The following is an 18,913-nucleotide window of genomic DNA, read 5'->3' on the forward strand; positions in this document are numbered from 1 at the left end:
TAAGAGGCCTATATGATTGGACCATAATCACTCTATTTCTCACTTGCCTTTACAAAGTTCTTCAACATATCTTAAGCTATACCCAAAAGACTGATATTTTTCTAAATTCCTAAATGAAAAGCCCTTTTGTTTACTGTAATATTCAAAAATATCTATAGTATGTTTCATTGTATATTCCTCTGGGAACCTTATAATATGAAGACTCCCATGACAAATTTCTCTCAACCCAGAATCAAGCATTAGTTTACTTCCTACTACCAGGAATAGGGGACAATTTTGTCCCCAACCAGGGGGACATTTGGCAATGTCCAGAAATAGTTTTGAATGTAACAATTGAGGGAAAGGAAGTGCTACTGGCATGAGTTGGTAGAGGCCAGAGATGCTGCTAAATATCCTAAAATGCACAAAACAGTTCCCAACAAATAATACTGTGGCCCAAAATGTCAGTATAGCTGAGTTTGAGAAACCCCAGCTAGAAAATGACCTACATAATCCATCCTAGTCTCCTCCTTCAGTGGCCACTGGGATGTACAGAGCAAAGTCAGCAAATCCAGTTTGTTCTCCTTTCTTCACTGATCATTCCTCTCCCTATCATATCCCAAAATGCTGCAAGACATTCTCTATAGTAATGAACATTATTCTGGAAAAATGTCAGAAATGGCAATCTCAATACCTTTCTATTAGGCAAACAGTTACATAATTTAACACTAATACTGTATTAAATCAAGGGTCAGTAGTATTTTATAGGTGAAAAACATAACATTCCTTACCTTAAATAGACAACGGCATACATAGTCATATACCATCTGTTTTAATGAGCTGATAAGAGACTGGATTCGCTGTTCTGTGTTTTCAGAATCCTGTAGATTACAATTTGAAAACTGAAAAATTTATAAAATTTATAAAATTTATAAAGATTTAAAGGGTACCCCATAGTTTAATCATGCTTATAAATTATTCCTCCAGACTCAAAGTTGATTCTGGAACAATTATCTTTGGCAATCAAACTTAAAAGACTAAACAAATAAGTGCATTAAACTTGTACACTAACACAATAAAAAAAAATTGCTATATTTTTCTTTAATGTATATAAACCACAGGCCCAAAATGGAGTCACTTGTGCTAAAGCCTATGACATCAAATCTCGATTTAATACCTGACCTAATTGCGGTTTTGACCTTTACCAGAAATGTAATCTTAACCAGTCTACAGTTTTCTTCTGGTCAAACACCAGTGAAGTAATCTGTCTTATAGGCATAACTCATTCCCCACCCCCCAAAGGAAGAAGAGGCGATCTGTATGATAAAACCCCTGCCATCTCCTTCCTCCAAAAGAAGATAATGTCCTAGACTGAAAAAATCCCTTATTTTCCTAATAGATTCCTTACCCCGCCCTCTTCCTACAAAAACTTTCCATTTTGTACAACCCCTCAGAGTGCCCTTCTACTTGCTAGATGGGATGCTGCTGAATTCATGAGTCATTTACTAAAGTCAATTAGATCTTCAAATTTACTAGGCTGAATTTTTTTGACAGTTAAAGCTTTTAATAAATGAAAATTACAATCAATTGCCAACAATATGATATGAATTAAATTTGACCAAGCCACTTTGATTCCTACTGGAATTAAAAATACTACATCAGGCCCAGCCAGGCGTGGCTCAGCGGTTGAGTGTCGACCTAGGATCCAGGATATCGAGGTTCAATTCCCAGTTAGGGCACATGTCCATGTTGAGGGCTCGATCTCCAACGACTCTCTCATCATTGGTGTTTCTATCTCCCTCTCCCTCTCTTTTCCTCTCTCTGAGATCAATAAAGATATATATATAAAAAAAATACATCAGTCCATGTTAAAACCATCTTATTACTTGTATTATCATTACCAATCCCATTTTTCAGTTCTCATACCAATTTAGAGTCACTGACTTTAACATGAATATTTTTTACTGTATTTTCTAATATATGATAAATTTTTAATGCAAAAATATAAACATAAGTGACTCTCTAGTTTTATCTTCTGACACAGTGAATTATAAAATATCAATCATATATCCTGAACCAACTCTCACAGACTTCATACCATTGTTTTATTTTTTTAATTGATATTTAGAGAGAGGAAGGGAGAGAGAGAAAAAGAGAACATCAATTGGTTGCCTCCCACACACACTCCTGCAACCTGGGTATGTGCCCTGACCAGAAACTGAACCCACCACCCCCTGGTGCATGGGACAGTGCTCCAACTGAGCAACTGTATCATTCTGATTTTTGTAGAAATGCTTCTACCAGTACACTTTATAAATGGTTTGATTAAATTTAACATATTTTAAAATTCAAAAATATTTTTAAAAGCCAAGAACCAAAACCAAAATTATTTATTCTTCTGCCTTTCCCCCTGCCTTTATTTGTCCAAAGGACATAACAAATATATAAGACAGGAATGCTTATCTTGTCTGCCATGACTGAGTAGACAGATTTTTGCTAACAAAACATACCCCAAAGCACTAGCTCTTCATTAGGTGCCATTTATTTCAATTTTGAATATAATAACAGCTTCAAATGATATACATTAGTGAAAAAAATCAGTAAAACTTTAATCTTTTATAATCAAATAAAGATTTTCTGAAATAACTCATTCATGAAAATATTAATTAGCCATGCTAATGAAGACAAGAATTTTTGTCCTGTTTTACTCTCTGGTTATATTATATAACCCAACACCAAGGAAAATGTGTGACACATAGTGAGGCTACAATAAATAGAATAAAAACAATCTTTCCTTGGAAAAACAGATTTATGTAAACCTACTTCAATATAACATTTTGTTCCCTAATTTAATAAAAGAACAATTACTCTCCCTATAAAAAATAATTTTAAAAGATACCCATATTAGTATTATACCAAAAACAAGGACTATCAAGAATAATTTGATAAATTTTGTCTCATAAAAACACATTTTTTAAAGTGATATTTATCTTACAAGTGATATTTATCTTATAAATTATCAAAGACTTGCAAATACAATAAAATATTTTTCAATTACCAAATAGGACAATTATCAAAGATATATAATATCCATTGTTGGTTAAGGTATAGATGGAGGGAAAAAAGCACTCGTTGCATCAGTTTAAGATACCAATAGCATATATTTTCAAAGGACAGTTAGACAATATTTGTGCAAGGCTTACAAATGTGCATTTTTGCCCCAGCTATCCAAATCTAAGAATTTAACTAAGAAAAAAAATTGGAGAAGTAGAAAAAAAAAAAAAAGGCAAAAACTTATAAATGTCTGTAGCTGTTTTAAAATATAACCCCCACAACTTTTTGACACACCTCCCATCAAGAGGTAAAGTCTATTTCCCCAGCCCCTTGAATGTGGGTAAGCTCATGGACACTTCAACCAATAGAATACAGCAGAAATGACACTGACACAAGGCTGGGTTGTAAAAGGCGATTCAGCTTCCATCTTGTTCACTGGAATACACGTTTGGCGCTCTAAGATGTAATATGAGAATCCAGCTACTCTGAGCTATTGGCAAGCCAAGTTTCCTGGACAGGTGCAGCAGTCACAGTCCTAGTCATCAAGTCTTCCCACCCCAGGCACTAGACATGCAAGGGAGACCTCGCCCCCGGCCCCCAAATTCCACTCTCAAGTCTTCCTAACTGAGGTCCCAGCCATTATGAAAGAGAGATAAGCCATGCCTGCTCTGCCATAACCAAATTCCCCACGGAATAAGCATAAGAAAAACAGTTTAACAGTTTTAAGCTGCAAAATTTGGGTGTCATATGATACTCAGCACAAGTAACCAGAACAATGTCCATATAGGAGGTAAAGTACAGTAAAGCATCACAATCTCTCAAAAATACTGTATAGCTTTATGTTTATTGACATGAAAGTTGTCTATATATACTGATACTTTTTAAAAAGACAGTATGAAACCTTTTGGTTAAAGCAATTTATATCCTTTAATATACCCTTCCCTCCATTAAAACGTAAGTTGATACAGCAGTATACGCTACTGGTATCCCCATTATCTAAAACAATAACTGGCACATCTTACAGCCTCAAGCAAGAATATACAATGAAATTTAAATTGTTGTTTTCCCGATGTAATGGGATTATGTGGATAATTTATTATCTTTATACCTTCCTGAATCATCTGGTGTGTTTTTTTTCATGTTCATCAATTACTTTTTAATTTATACTAAGAACATAAATCATTTCTATTAAGAAGACTGTCACACTGGGACAGTTTTTTGAGAACATAAAACACAATTAAGGAGCTACTTTCTTCTAAATACAGTTTAAAATTGTAATATGTGATCTTTTGAAATATAATTCCAAACAAGTGTGCTCAGGAAATTATTATTATCAATTAATCACCAGTAAAGTGATCTCTCTTATTCAGTCTCAGCTACAGGGTAACCAATAGCATACCTGTTTGTTCTGCAGAGCTCGCTGGAAAAGTCGAAGAAATGCAGCCAAACTAAAACGGTACATGTTATTAATTTTGGACAAGTCAGAGATAATGAAGTACATCCTGCTGGCACTCTCCGCCAGAGGAAGATAGGCATCCCGCTCCTGAGGATCATTAGTTGGGAGAGAAAAACAAAAACAAAACATCTGAGTAATAGTGCGTTACTGCCACCTACAGATCTCTATGCACACATCCAGTCACAGCCTTCCTATTTCTACACACATCCAACGAATGAAGACGAATCACAGAATTTTATAACTAAAAGGAATAGCATGATCTAGTTTTTATTTTTATGAAACTGAGGGCAATGTATTTTACATACTTCTCTACCCCATATATTACAAAGCTAGAAGTGGTTCATGGGTTGATTTTAGTAATGACCAAGAGCACCTACCTATACTAGGAGAAGAGAGTAAGATGGAATGACAAACAGTTGTGATCAGAAAATATATGATGCAATTTCATATTTCAAAAGAAAACCAGTTTGGATAATACAAGAGGGCATGACACTACTAGGCTATGCCTGCAGCAAAAAAACTTAGAACTATGAATCTAGTGTGTGGGACCAGTGATGGAATTAGAGCGAAGGCCTGGAACAGGTGGCCCTATTACAATAACGCAGAACCTAGCACTGTTCAACATAAGCACAGAAGGAGCCAGTAACCACAGGGGCTTTGATTCTGGCTAAAGGCAAAGGAAGATAAAAATGAGAGTCACAGTACTGAAAGGCCTCAGGGTTCTGAAAGGACTCTGAGAAAGTTCTCCACGTCATTCTAATCAAAGCACCAGGGTTACAAATAAGATGCTGGTAAAATTACGTGTGTGACTCAGCACTGCCTGTTAAGAAAAAGGAAGCAAAGACAGTCCAAATTCCTTTTGGTTTAGAATCATAGTCACGACATCGGCCAAGTTTAGAGAAGGTTGGGTAACTGGATTGAAATCGAGCTATAAGTTTGCTCTCATTCTAGTTTCTACAGAGCTCTTTCCAAAATGAAAAAAGTAATAATATATAATTGTAAAATTTGAGCAAGGGCTGAAAAATACTGAACTAAAAATTTGAAAACATTATTGAGGTGAATGGGAAAGAATGAAAGGATGCCAGTGAAGCCCCAGGTTAGTTTGGAGCCTGAGGATTCAAAACATCAATCTGCTGGGTTGTCTGATTTCCTTCAAGCAAAGCTCAGTAACTAGAATGCAGGAGAGGAGAAAATATATTATACTGATAGGGGGTTGGAATTTTACAAAAGGAAATACGAAAAAATGTTCAAATGATTTTAACCGTTTATAAGAAAACAGTTCAGACCATTCACAATCACATAGTCCTGGATAAGCAGGTAAAAGATGTTTTTAGTGGAAAAAATAGCTTATAGCTCTTTTAATTAATATATTTCACTTGCCTTAACTTCATTTTCATGAATGACAAAGATGCTTTAACAGTAAAGTTCAATACCCGCATTTTACTTTATATAACACTGTGCCTGGACTCCGTAGAGCCCAGCGGGTAGACCGATCAGCAGCCTTATTTATCCTCAAGGCCCCAAGAGCTCACCACCCTCTCTGCACCAGTAAGAGTCAGACCCACGGCTCTGGGCTTTTGAACAGCTTTCTTTTTTTGCAATCATCATTCCCCTAAAATCCTTACTGTACATTTTTAATATTAACATAAAAGCTTAAGAAAACAGGCTATAAGATCACAAAGAAGGACTAATTACTTGATCAAGAAAAATCTGGAGTTTGTAAGATTCTTTAAGGGACTCTTGAATAAGTGCACTGCTTGCTTTTGTCTGATTCAAAGATTCAATCAAATCCTTATTTTCCAAAATATTGCCTTGAGATGTGGCAAGTGTCTGTAGAAAAATTAATAAAATAATATTATTATATATAATGAAATAATCAATTAAAGGAAGCTCATATTAACAACATTAACATGATTATGTTTATGAGAACTTGTTATTTTAAAACAATTTCAACATTTTATAGCTTATAAAAATGCTATAGTAAATTTTATACTATATCATCAACGCAATGCATATATATTAATTTTATCAATCTAATAAAAAATACTTAAAGTTACAAGTTAAATCATAATTACATGCTACCTTTTAATGCTTCTTGAAATTCTGAGCATGTAAACATAATTAATTAGTGAAATAATGCAATATAAAGACAGTATTCATTAAAAATTGCTTGTCTTAAAACATTATTTTTTTTACTTTATTTTTTCCCCATCACCGTTTATCCCCCCATACCCTCTTCCACCTCCACCCAACCCCCTACATTCCCCCCCACATCACTACACTGTTGTCCATGTCCATGAGTTCTTTCTTTTTTCCCCGCTAAACATTATTTCTTAAAATCTTGTACTCCAAGATATTTAGTTTTTTCTGTTTGAATTTTGATTTTAAGATACATATTGATATGTCTTTGACACAACCAAAAATATGCTGATGGTACTATTAATGTTTAAAAAAACAATACTTATATTCATTAAAGAAAAAATGTAATACAAAAAATATCCTGAATAACTAAATTTTACCTCTAAGAGAGATTCCTCAAGCTTGGCTAACTGTATTTTCTTATCTTCTTCCTGTTGTAATAGTTTTGTTTTCTGTTCCTCTAAATCAGGTTTTTCATGCTGAATAGTTAAAGCCAAAAGCTTAAAAAAATTTTTAAGGTCAAGGTTATTCTAGCAATATAGTTCAAACAAAACAAAACATAATGAAAACTTCCCACAAACAGGCCTTGTGTTTGACCAAATCCTACATATATTATGATTCTATGTACCTCATTTGAGCCTTTCTAGTTAAATACAAGAGACATCTTCACAATTATTTCTGACAAAAAATAGTTAAACTGATGGATAAAATTACAGGACTGGTATAGGAAATTGCATTATTTAACATATCAATGTGGAATATTTGGTTCTAAAATTAGATTACATATATAAAAACTATGAAAGCTACTATTCTTAATGGTGAAATACTCACATAAAGAAATGAGATATCTTACTTAAAATACTGTATCATCAAAATAACAGTGAGTTATCACTTTAATCTTTACTTTTTAAGAATGGCTACACTTAAAAAGACAATAACAAGTTTTGGTTAGAAAGTGGAGAAAGTGGAACACTCACACACTGTTGATGAGAAAGAAAAACAGCTCACCCACTTTGGAAAAATTTGTTCTTCAAAATGTTAAGTTACTATAAAACCCAGCACTCCACTAAAAAGTAATGAATTTATACTTTAAATGGGTGAATTGTATGGTATGTGAACTAAATATTAATAAAGCTGTTTCTAAAAAATGCTGTGTCAAATTTTTAATTCTGAAACTTAAGTAGTTGATCTTAATCTCTATGATCTTTCCATTTCTCGAATTCTACCATATATGACAGAAACAGGCTTAAAGTTATATTGAAAGAATCAGCAATTTGATGTTAGCAACAAATGCACAATTCTAACACAAATGATACATGAAATAAACCCAAATGATTTACCCTAACTTGGAAGAGTATTTTCAAAAGATTAAATGCTAATCTGTTTAAAAAACAGCTTCCCATTCAAATACCTAATGAGTACACAAAACTACAAAAGATCTCTAAGGTAAATTATGATAGACGTATACCTGTCCTCGTAATCCACTTCTGGTCGTGGTAAAGTTAACCTCAGTAACAATGGAAGCTGCATCCGGTGGAATAAAGGGATTTGGGTTTCTTGTTGACAAAAAAAGGCGGAATTCTTCATTGTAGTCAATAATTTTGTCACCTATTTGTACCACATAACGTGGTCCTATTTTTTTAAGAATGACACAATTAGTTGGCCTGAACATCCTGGGTTTTGTTACATAATATTAAATATATCTTTTAGTATTTCTAAATTGTTTGTATTACAGGCTTTTCAAGAGTCCATAAGATAGCAACAGTTAGACTACCCAAGATACTATTAACCGGGATACTTTATTACTTGGCACTTATGCAAGTAACTATAAGTAATACTCATCAAGATGACCCTGAGATAACTGAAGCATCAAGAGAATCTACTTATATTCAACATGGTTTTAATGTTAACCAAATGTTTCATATTTCAAATTTTTCTGAAATAACTGATTACAGATTACAAAAAATAAAAACTCTCAATTATATGTTATTCTCTATTTCTAAATTCATCAGTTAAAAAGTGTTTATTATACTAGTATTGAGGATGTAATCCTTAGAGACAGTGTGTACTGGTAAAAACCTAGGATTATCAACATATGAGTAATTACAAAGTTACCATTAGCAACATCAAAAAGGATTTATTCAGGCTGCCATACACAGGTAATTCTTGACAAGAAGTTAAACTAAGAAAAATAAAGTTCTGCCTTATTATAAAGACGTACATTCTAACATAAAGAACAATGATATTCATTATTCAACAGACACTGAGAAATTAATCAACAATTATATCCATAATTTATGATTTTAAACTGACAACAAATAATTGATTTTTTAAGTAAAAAAACACAAATCTTCAAAGATTATTGTCAAAGGTTAATTAAAGCATTGTAAGGAATTTTTTAGAACACCAGAATAAATTGGAAATGTTTACTTAAAAAATTTAAATTAATGTGAAAATAATTCAAAAAGCACTTTGTGATAGAGGAAATACAAATGCCCCAAATACAAATGCCCCCAAAAAACAAAATCAAAGTAATACTGAACTTTAATATTATCAGAGAAATACAAATTTAGAAGCCCAGTGTAATACCTTTACAATAACTGGAATGATTCAGGAAACTTTAAGCAGAATAAATGCAAAGAAAACAAATCCTAATGACATCAGAGTCAAACCACTAAAAACAAATGACAAAGCAACACTTTACAGCATCCAGAGGAAAATGCACATCACTCACAAGGAAGCAACAATAAAAGCAGCAGGTTATTTCTCAATGGTAATGACATAAACTAGAAGACAATGGAAGAAAAACTTTAAAGTGCTAAAGAAAATAACTGTTAACCCAGGATTCTATGACAGACAGAAATAAAAATCCTTCAAAAATGAAAGGAAGTTTGTTTCCACTGGGCCTTCACTAAGTGAAACATATAAGTAAATCCTTCCACAAAAGGAGGGTAATCCAGATGGAAAAGAGGAGACAAACAGGAGAATGCTGGGAGAATTTAACACTAGAAAGGTAAATACGTATAAATGTAGATTTTAAACACAATTATAACATCATGTGGAGCATGACAATGTATCACAACAAAAATGCAAAGGCAGGCAGGCAGGGGTATGTGGAGTGAAAAGGCAGTCCTGGCAAAGTGGCATTTGCAATAAAAGACAGATCATCATGGGATACTGCGCACTGTCTTAGTAAGAAGGCAGAGAGCCTGTGTAGGGTTTAGACTTAGGTGCTTTGGGAATGGTTCAAAAATGGAATACCCTGCTGGGAAATGAGCGCTATCAGAAAGAGCAGACAATCTGTTGGTCTCAATAATTTTTATCTAGAAGATGAAATAAGAGTAAGTTATAATTTGTAACAAAGCAGAAGTCACACATTAGCTGGAGTGGTATGGAAAGTATTCTTGTTTTGGGGCTCAGGCATGATTATGGTCATAGAGTGACTGTCTAATGGTAGAGATGTGAAACCTTTCTGTTGGACAGAACACCACAGCCACGCTGTCAGAGCCAGGCCAGTTCCCAGCCACAGCGGTCAGGTGCTGCTCTCCTTTGTTCTCATGTATGCAACCATGTACACATACAAGCAGAACTTATCTACGCTGTTGTAAGTCAGGAATGTGGTCATCCTTGTTGGGGAGAGAGGTAAATAAGAGCACTTCCGGAGAGCCGATACAGTTCTAAATCTTAACCTGGGTGCTTATACATATACACACATTCATGTATATTTCAATAAAATATTAAAACTGAAAAGTAACTGGTTTTCTCTGGTGAGTAGGACTAGTAATGAGGAGGGGAAGGACAGAAGACCACTGCCATTATGTACTATATGATTTTGTAAACATGTATTATTTGGACAAAACATTTTTAAAAATTCAGAGTAAACGGCTTATTGTCTAAAAAAGATCCTTGTATATATAAGCCCCATATCCTACTCTTAGAAAATATGGGACATAGAACAGTAAGTCCAACACAGTCTTTACTTTAGAAAGTCTTGATTTACACTGGAGTTAACCTATGCTGGAGTTAATTTCGACCAATTTTTTCTTCAGGACACAAAATCTTTTTTTACTTCTTTAAAAAATATATCTTTATTGATATCAGAGAGAGGAAGGGAGAGGGAGAGAGAGAGACAGAAATATCAATGATGAGAGAGTCATTGATCGGCTGCCTCCTGCACGCCCGCGGCTGGGGATTGAGCCCAAAACCAGGGCATGTGCTCTGACCAGGAATGGAACCGCGATCTCCTGGGTCATAGGTCGATGCCCGACCGATGAACCATGCCGGCCAGGCAGGACACAAAATCTTTACTGTAGTTTAGAGCATTATGAAGACAGAATGGGTACAAGTATAAGATTTGGTCTCCTGATCTCTTTCCAGAGGAAGTCTTAACCTCCAAGTCTGAACCCGAATCAGGCTTAAGTATATTTTATTGGTGTGGTGTGGTGTGGTGTGGCATGGTGTGGCATGGCGTGGCGTGGCGTGATAGATGTGGACATCTAGGGTGCTTGTATATAAGGATATATTCATGCCATGCTGAAACTAACTAAAATATATCAGTACAGAGATTCAATTCATGCATCACAACCAGTGAGCTAGCTTAGGGTTTCTCAACATCAACACTATTGACAATTTGTGCTGGAAAATGATTTGTTGTGAGATGCCTTGAGCATTTAAAGATGTCCCTGGCACACACTTCTTGTACTGTGACAATCAAAAATGTCTCCACATGTTGCCAAATGTAACCTAGGAGACTGGTCTGCTGTGTTCATGCCATTGCGCCCCCCAGATCCAATTGGACTACCAAAGACATAACCCCATGGACAGCCACCCTCTAGAAACAGCTATAACAATTAATCACAAACTTAATACACATACATATGCCCATATGAAGCAACCATGACTAAGGTTAAGCATCTGGACTAAAAAAGCCAAGAAAGAACTTCTGCTATCATCTCTACTTTAAGTCCTGGATCCATGCTCAAACCCCACATGGAAATAAAATAGACATAACGAACTATAATGATAATGAAAAATACTTTTGATATTTATTGTTAGTAAAACTTGAACTATTTGCCAACTACACCAGCCTCTTTCTCAACAACTTCTACATGGCTAGCTGTTCCAGAGGTCTTCATTATTTACCAATTGCAAACTGCCTTATCTACCTTCTGCATGGGCTGAACAACTAGGCACACAGAAATCAGAAAGTAAAAAACAATGAGAAATTGAGGAGAAACTGCACCTTGCTCATTTTTTTGATCAATAAATATTTGAAGGATTTTTTTTTTTTTTGCATTAAATGTTTTTTCACTTTTATTGATTTCACAGAGAGGAAGGGAGAGGGAGAGAGAGACAGAAACATCAATGAGAGAGAGTCATTGATCAGCTGCCTTCTGTACACCCCCTACTGGGGATAGGGCCCACAACCAGGGCATGTGCCCTGACCAGGAATTGAACTGTGACCTCCTGGTTCATAGGTCAACCCTGAATCACTGAGCCACACTGGCTGGGCCTGAAGGATTTTTGAATAGCATAAATTTGAAGAGGAAAAGCATTTTTTATTCCGATTATTTTTACCTGCTTTGACCTCCGTATGTACAAAGGCAGTTCATACTGCTTAGATTAAGGACACTGGGATGTAAATGAAACTGGACACAGACGTTGTTTTTTGTGGTTCTAGGACAACCATCCTCTGTCCCCAAAGAAAAAGTATGATGACAAGACGGCAATTCATAAGGAACGCAACATTCTGGAGAAGGACAATCTGAAGTATACTCAAGGAGAAAAGCAAACTTCAACTAACGTGACACAAATGCATCCAGCCCAGGGAGAAAGGCAAAAAAGTAAGGTTAACTCTCTTTTCATAGTTATAAAATAAACAAATTGACTCGAACAGTCCCGCACAACTTTCTGGAACAGTGGTTCATAATGTGGCCCAATCATGATGTGGAATATATAACTTTTCACTAGATCCAACTTCTCAGAACTTGTCAACACCCACTGTCAGACAGTGTCACCAATACTGCTAAAACCTGACTCCAATCAGGGACTTTATATTTAATGAGCCTTCAAGGGCCAGAACATGGACTAAAGAGAGTCAAATCTAGATGGCACTAAAGGTTTACTTCCACACACACACACACACACACACGCCCTTAAATAGCATAGCAACAGCTAGCTCAGCAGATCAGAGTTAGCACCAATAAAGAACAGACAGAGACCAGAAACTGGACTGTGGAAGGTAAGCCCAGGTTACAAAGGCAAAAGTCCCACTACCAGAGTTCTTTTCACAACAAATCAACCACTGCCAGGCTAAACATATTGATTTGGGGGCTAACAGGTGATCAACAAACAGTGCATGCTTTGCTATTTCTTTGCTTTGTCCCATTTTCTCCAATTTTCTATTTAAACCTTGCAGTACTACAAATATCAACGTGTGTGGTATATGTATATATGTAGAAGTACCTGTCTATGTATATATGTCATACACTTTGCATAACACACTTTGCATTACTTTCTAATGGACAAAGTCTGAGTTAGGTACCTGTGCAGAAAAGAGGTAACATAGCAGTCGAGAGACTACCAATCTTAGAAAAGCCTACTTGCAAGGTAGGGCCATAATCAGAATTTGGGAATTTGGGTTTTGGGAGGGTTTTCACCAATCCCAGATCACCTAACTGTTTGTATAAAAAATTGTGGCTTATGATGAACACCTACTTTCCTTTGGGGAGTCTGGAATTTTGCTACATGCCTGGAACAAAGTGCTTATATAATTAGCCTCCAATAAAAGCTCTGGGAGCTGAATCTCTAACAAGTTTCCTTGGTAGACAACATTTCATAAGTGTTGTCACACTCAGTGCTGGGGGAGGTAAGCATGTCCTGTGTGTCTCCAATGGAAGAAGACTCCTGGAAGCTTTCTCCTGTTTGCTATGTGCCTTTTCTCTTTGCTGACTTTGCTTTGTATCCTTTCCCTACAATAAACTTTAGCTATGACTGTAACTATGCAGGGTCCTGTGAGTCTTCCTAATAAAACACTGTACCAGAGAACAGTCTTGGGGACCCCAACACAGGGGCTCTTCAATAAAGGTACTTTCAGAATTGGTTTATTTGCTGTTACTATTAGACTCTAATGATGTTACCATCATCTTCCCAACAAGTTTCTATTTCCTCAGATTCAGTGGCAAGACAAAAAATAGTCAGTTAGTTATGAAGTTAATTACTTTGAAAATTTTAAGAATCACTGTCTGGAAACTGTCAAATATTTACCTTGAGCAACCAGATCTCGTCTCAATAATGGATAAAGAACAGGTTCTACACCGTCCATCTCTTGTATAATAACAGTTTTCCCAAAACGTACTGCCAACTCGAGAGCTGTGATAAAGTTACTATCCTAAGAGAAAAAAAAAAGAATACATATGAATTCCTTTATTTCCTTAATGTTTATAAAAGTCCTATTTTAAAATTTAATATGCACATTAATTCAAATTATTCATGAGTGCTTTTCTAGTTATAAGTACTTGTCAATGAATCATTTTAGTTGAATAAAATATCAAATAAATTTCATAAATAACTTAGATATAAGGATTTTCACATTAACAATAAAAAAGCTTTCTTCAATCGTCCATTACAATTTCAAATTGATGCAGAAACAATTTTCAAATTCTATATGCAATGAGTTATTCATTCAACACTCAGTAAGAACTACTTTGGTTATGCTCAAAATCAAACATTGAATGGAAGAAAGGCAAAATGATAAATTGTAGTAAACTTTTCTTTGTGGAGGAGGTCTAATCATGGTAAAAAGAACATTTAGACAAAATTCTATAACCAAGCAAGAATTCTGAGGCTTTCTGGCTAGGAAAAGAGCAGTTTCAAATATCATTCCAGACCTCCAACTGTAGTTAAAATAAATTAAATATTTGAAGGGATAATATTAAGATCTCCTATTGCAAACCATAAGTGACATTAAAGTACAATGCATATAATCTAATTTACAATTATTCTCAACACACAAATGAGGTAAATATCCCCATTTGATAAGTGCAGTGTGTTTTAAAGAGGCAATTTTTCAATTACCTGAAGAATATCTATGAAAATTAATCATACACAAGGCTTTCCTCAAAAAAAAAAAAAAACCTAGCCAAAAATAATTTCGTTGGCAAGAATGACAATGAGAAGTCACAAGCCAAAAGAATGTGATTAAATTTCACCAACAATATGTCAAATCTTAGAACACTTCAAAGATATCCTTGGTGAGTTATAGGCATAGGAAATTATAAGAGATACTGAGAGAAACTACAAGTATACTAAAAGTCCAGGAGGCTTTCTCCAAGCTATATTAGCAGCTCATTTCTATAAGATCTTATACTGTGTCTTTAAACATAATTTAGTGTAAGTGCTTATTATTTGTCTCTCTAACCTATTAAACTATCATGTCCATGAGTGCAGAAAGAATGACTACTCTACTCATCATTAAATTCCCAGAGCTTAGATCAATGCCCTCACTAAAAGGAATGAAACAAATATTCTTATCCCTTTTTTACAAATTAGAAATCTGAAGCTAAGAGAGTTACATTCTTTCCCCAGGTCCCCCACCAGGTAAGTTAATAATAAGGCTCAGCTCTGAATCTATGTTTTCTGATTACAGACACAGAGTTCTTTTCACCATAAGATGTCATTACCAGTTGGTACCTAAATTAGAAGTTATACACACCTGCTGGTTAATAACTTCCAAACGCGAGTCTTTCAAATGTGTTTTTAACCATTCTGTAGCTCGGGAAGAAGGGTCTATAAGAAATGGGCATACTCGACTCTAGTTGAAAAGAAAAATTATAAGATTTTATTAAATGGAAATAATTTCCTAAAAATTGTGAATCAATTACTGAGTTAGTTCTTCTCTTAGGCTTTGGAGAATATAAATAGCAACCATGAGGAAGAATTAAAGGTATAGTTTTTAGCTGCACCAGAGGCCACATTAATAAATTTTAGAGTGATCAGTAATTAATATTAGGTAATTAGATTTAACCACAGTGAAGTAAGTATGGTCTGATTTACTACACAGTAACAGAAAATGTAAATTAACAACATAGTGAGCAAGAGCTCTAGACAACCAAGTTACTGCCAAACTTTATATATTCTTTGGTTGAATAAACCATGAAGGCCTTAAAAGAGAAGTATGAACTAATCACAAACACATTACTGAAATAGCTACCAATATAATGGCTTATATTTAAAACATTAATTCTTACAAAGCAGTACACAGTTAATATTACAAAAGAAGTGTCCTAGAAGAAAAAAAATTACATAAGTTATAATTTAAGATCTAATGAACTAGGAACTGAATACATTATAGAATACCCATCACTAATTAAACTCTGAAACAAACAAAATTTAGAAACCAGTGAAAATGCCCTACACATAACACGACTAGCAGATGAAAGAAAGCCAATTATATATGTGTGTGTGTACTTATAAGTGAAAATTTTAAATATGTGTGAATATATGTCAGTTTAAGTCACCTAATAATTATTGTTACCTAGTCAGTCAGGGTTAAGTGACTGACCTAATTTTTCTTAAGTTTTCCTTTATTTGAAAACTGTAATGCAGTTGTGTGCTATACGGAGAAGATAACACGTGAAGTGAAAGCGAAACAAAGACTGAGTTATGTCTAAAACAACAATGTTGTTTCAGGGACATACAAAGGAGGCGGGTAGTGGGGACCATCTACCCCAGGGATGAAGAGCACTTTACCAACAACTGTTTGAAACTGCCAGCATATGGTGATAATAAAGATATGACTGAGTTTAAAATGGCTCTATTATGGCTTTTACATTCTCTCCAGACAATGCACCCCTTTTTGCTTGCACCCAGAATGGACTACTCCCACCACAGTTCCTTCAGTGTCACTGCTGTATGATCTTCACCCAGCATCTATTTCTGGAAGTTCCACTTATTGCTCCATCCTGTAAATCTGTTATTCCCAGCAAAATGAGATGGTTACTAAAGATCCTCTTAAGTATTACCAACATGCAACACCTGGTTTTAGATCTTATTTTATGTTAGCATTCAATAGCAAACATTTCACAAGTCTACTAGATTTTGCCTAACCATGAAAATTATTATTTTAATTTTTTAAAAAAGTTCTTACCCATGATTTCAAACCAATGATCTGATGCAAAAAAAAAAAAAGGAGGTAAGTTTCAGAAAATCATGTTTTTAGCACAGAAAACATTGTTAAGAATTTCAAAGAGTATTTATAGGTTTGTATTCATTTATTTATACTTCTCTGGAAAGATTTAAATAAAATCTCTACGGTGTATTTTAGGCCTGTATTTCATGATTAAAACTAGTTAAAATCTACCTTTAACAAATTATAATACATCCAAAAATATCAAGCTTTCCACCATGGTAAGACAATGTGAGCAATACAGAAATTAATAAGATACATCTGCTTACCCTTAATGACTTCACATCCAATAAAGCAGCAAAAAATAAAAATTCTATAATGAAAGAGTAGACAATATTCTATAGGATCACAGGTGGAGTTAGGGGAAGCTGCTAGAAAGTAATTCAAGTCAAACCAAGAAAGATAAATTGGACTTAGTTTGGCAAAGAGGTGAAAAAGCATTTCAGGTGAAGACAACAGCATGATGGAGAGAGGAATAAAAAGCCTGGGTACACTTGGAAGGCCGTCAGTAGTTTGGCACAGTTGGAGTAAAAAAGTGTAGGGAAAGATGCTGCATATAAAATGACAGGAGTAATCGCAGTTTTTCTGATCATGAAGAACTTTTCATATCCTTTTTAAGGATAATGAAATTTTTACACTTCAGGAAACTGAAAGTCAGTTATATTCATCTTGGGACTGTCATGATCACATTAACATTTGAGAAAGATCACTACAACAGCAGTAAAGGAAGTGATGTTGGGGGCAAGGGACCAACTGGTACAATAATGTATTTATCCAGGTGTAAAATGATGAAGGCCTTAAATGAAGCCACTGGCAATGGATGTGGTTAGAATAGAATAAAATCATTACACATTTGAGAAGTAGATTTCATAAGACTTGTTGAATAAGTAACTAAATGTAAAATTAAAGTGAGAATGACTTGCAGATTTGCAGTTTTCATTACTAGGCCAAGATTGTGACATGTGCACTGGGAGGAAATAAATGAGAAGCACTAGGTAAGAAGGGGGAGCGAGAGAAAAAGCATTAGAGTGGATAGCTGCCTCTGCCCACCTTTCATGCCCCACTCAGTGTATTTCTGATGGGATTATCAATCATCTAGCACTGCGCTCAAGAGGCGAACAAACAACCCAAACTACGAATCAGAATCCTTTTGGGGTGTTGCCATAAATGCACTGGAGTGGGGGAGGGGAGGGCAGAAAGGTGAGACATAACTTGAGTCTGGGAACATACACTCTGATAATGGTGCAAGGGCCATCCTTAACTCAGGGTAGAGAGAAGCTATCTGAGAATGAATCCCTCTCTTAAGGTGGAGAGAGAGAGAGAGCAATGGATGTCCTGGTAAAACCCAATCTTTTGAACATTTCAGTTATTTAAAAGCATATATTGCGTTTTTTTTGTATGTGTGGTTTTGGTTGTGTTTTTTTTTTTTCCTAAATGTACCGTACTTCGCCAGTGAAAGATTCTCCACTAAAATAAGAATAATGATAATGATTAATAAAAATACAGAGCTTGAGCTAGCTAGGACGGGAGCTCCAGATAATATTTAACCTTAGGAGTTGGAGCTACAGGTCAGGAGCTCAGAACAGAGGTGAAAGGCGAGAGAGAGACAACATCTATTTTAATTCTTCTCTCCTTGGGGAGGGAGAGGGTGGGATTTGGCAGAGGATATTTTTCAAAAGATTATTTTAAAACATCTACAATACTCTAATTTTACTTTTAATACCTGTAAATGGGATAAGAATAGAAACATGTTTTATAAATAAAACTAAGAGTAGCTAAGAATTACGTTAACAGGAATATTAGAATATTTATAAGTTAAACATATACAGAAACACTCCCATGTGCAGGTGAGAGGCAGTTTTACAGCACTGACTGGCTAGATTTGACAGCTATGTGACCTTGGACAACCTACTTAACCCTTCTGTGCTTCAATTTCCATATCTACAAGATAGGGTTGATTTGAAAATTTAATAACTTAAAGTGCTTTACCTATATAAATTCTTATATAGTAATATAGGCACAACACAGTAAGTGCTATAAAAGTGTTGATTATCATTATTAATTTGGGATTTATTTGGGGGGAAAAACAAAAAACAATT

General features: G+C 34.9%; 1 protein-coding gene across 2 annotated transcripts in view; it reads right to left on the minus strand.

Moving 5' to 3' along the window:
• Positions 1–18,913, minus strand: part of DYNC2H1 (dynein cytoplasmic 2 heavy chain 1) — a 244,420-nt gene that overhangs the window by 112,917 nt on the left and 112,590 nt on the right. Inside the window, exons 64-71 of one of the 2 annotated variants that reach the window (XM_081152800.1) lie at positions 16,776–16,796; positions 15,342–15,440; positions 13,895–14,018; positions 8,097–8,260; positions 7,009–7,128; positions 6,185–6,319; positions 4,433–4,576; positions 771–860 (exon numbers count right to left, since the gene is read on the minus strand). In XM_081152800.1, the coding sequence (XP_081008926.1) occupies positions 771–860; positions 4,433–4,576; positions 6,185–6,319; positions 7,009–7,128; positions 8,097–8,260; positions 13,895–14,018; positions 15,342–15,440; positions 16,776–16,796 (897 nt within the window). The remainder of the gene's footprint in view (positions 1–770; positions 861–4,432; positions 4,577–6,184; positions 6,320–7,008; positions 7,129–8,096; positions 8,261–13,894; positions 14,019–15,341; positions 15,441–16,775; positions 16,797–18,913) is intronic. The other variant, XM_081152801.1, reaches the window with a different exon arrangement.

Source organism: Miniopterus schreibersii (assembly GCF_964146895.1).
Source record: "Miniopterus schreibersii genome assembly, chromosome: 12".
NCBI lineage: Eukaryota > Metazoa > Chordata > Mammalia > Chiroptera > Miniopteridae > Miniopterus > Miniopterus schreibersii.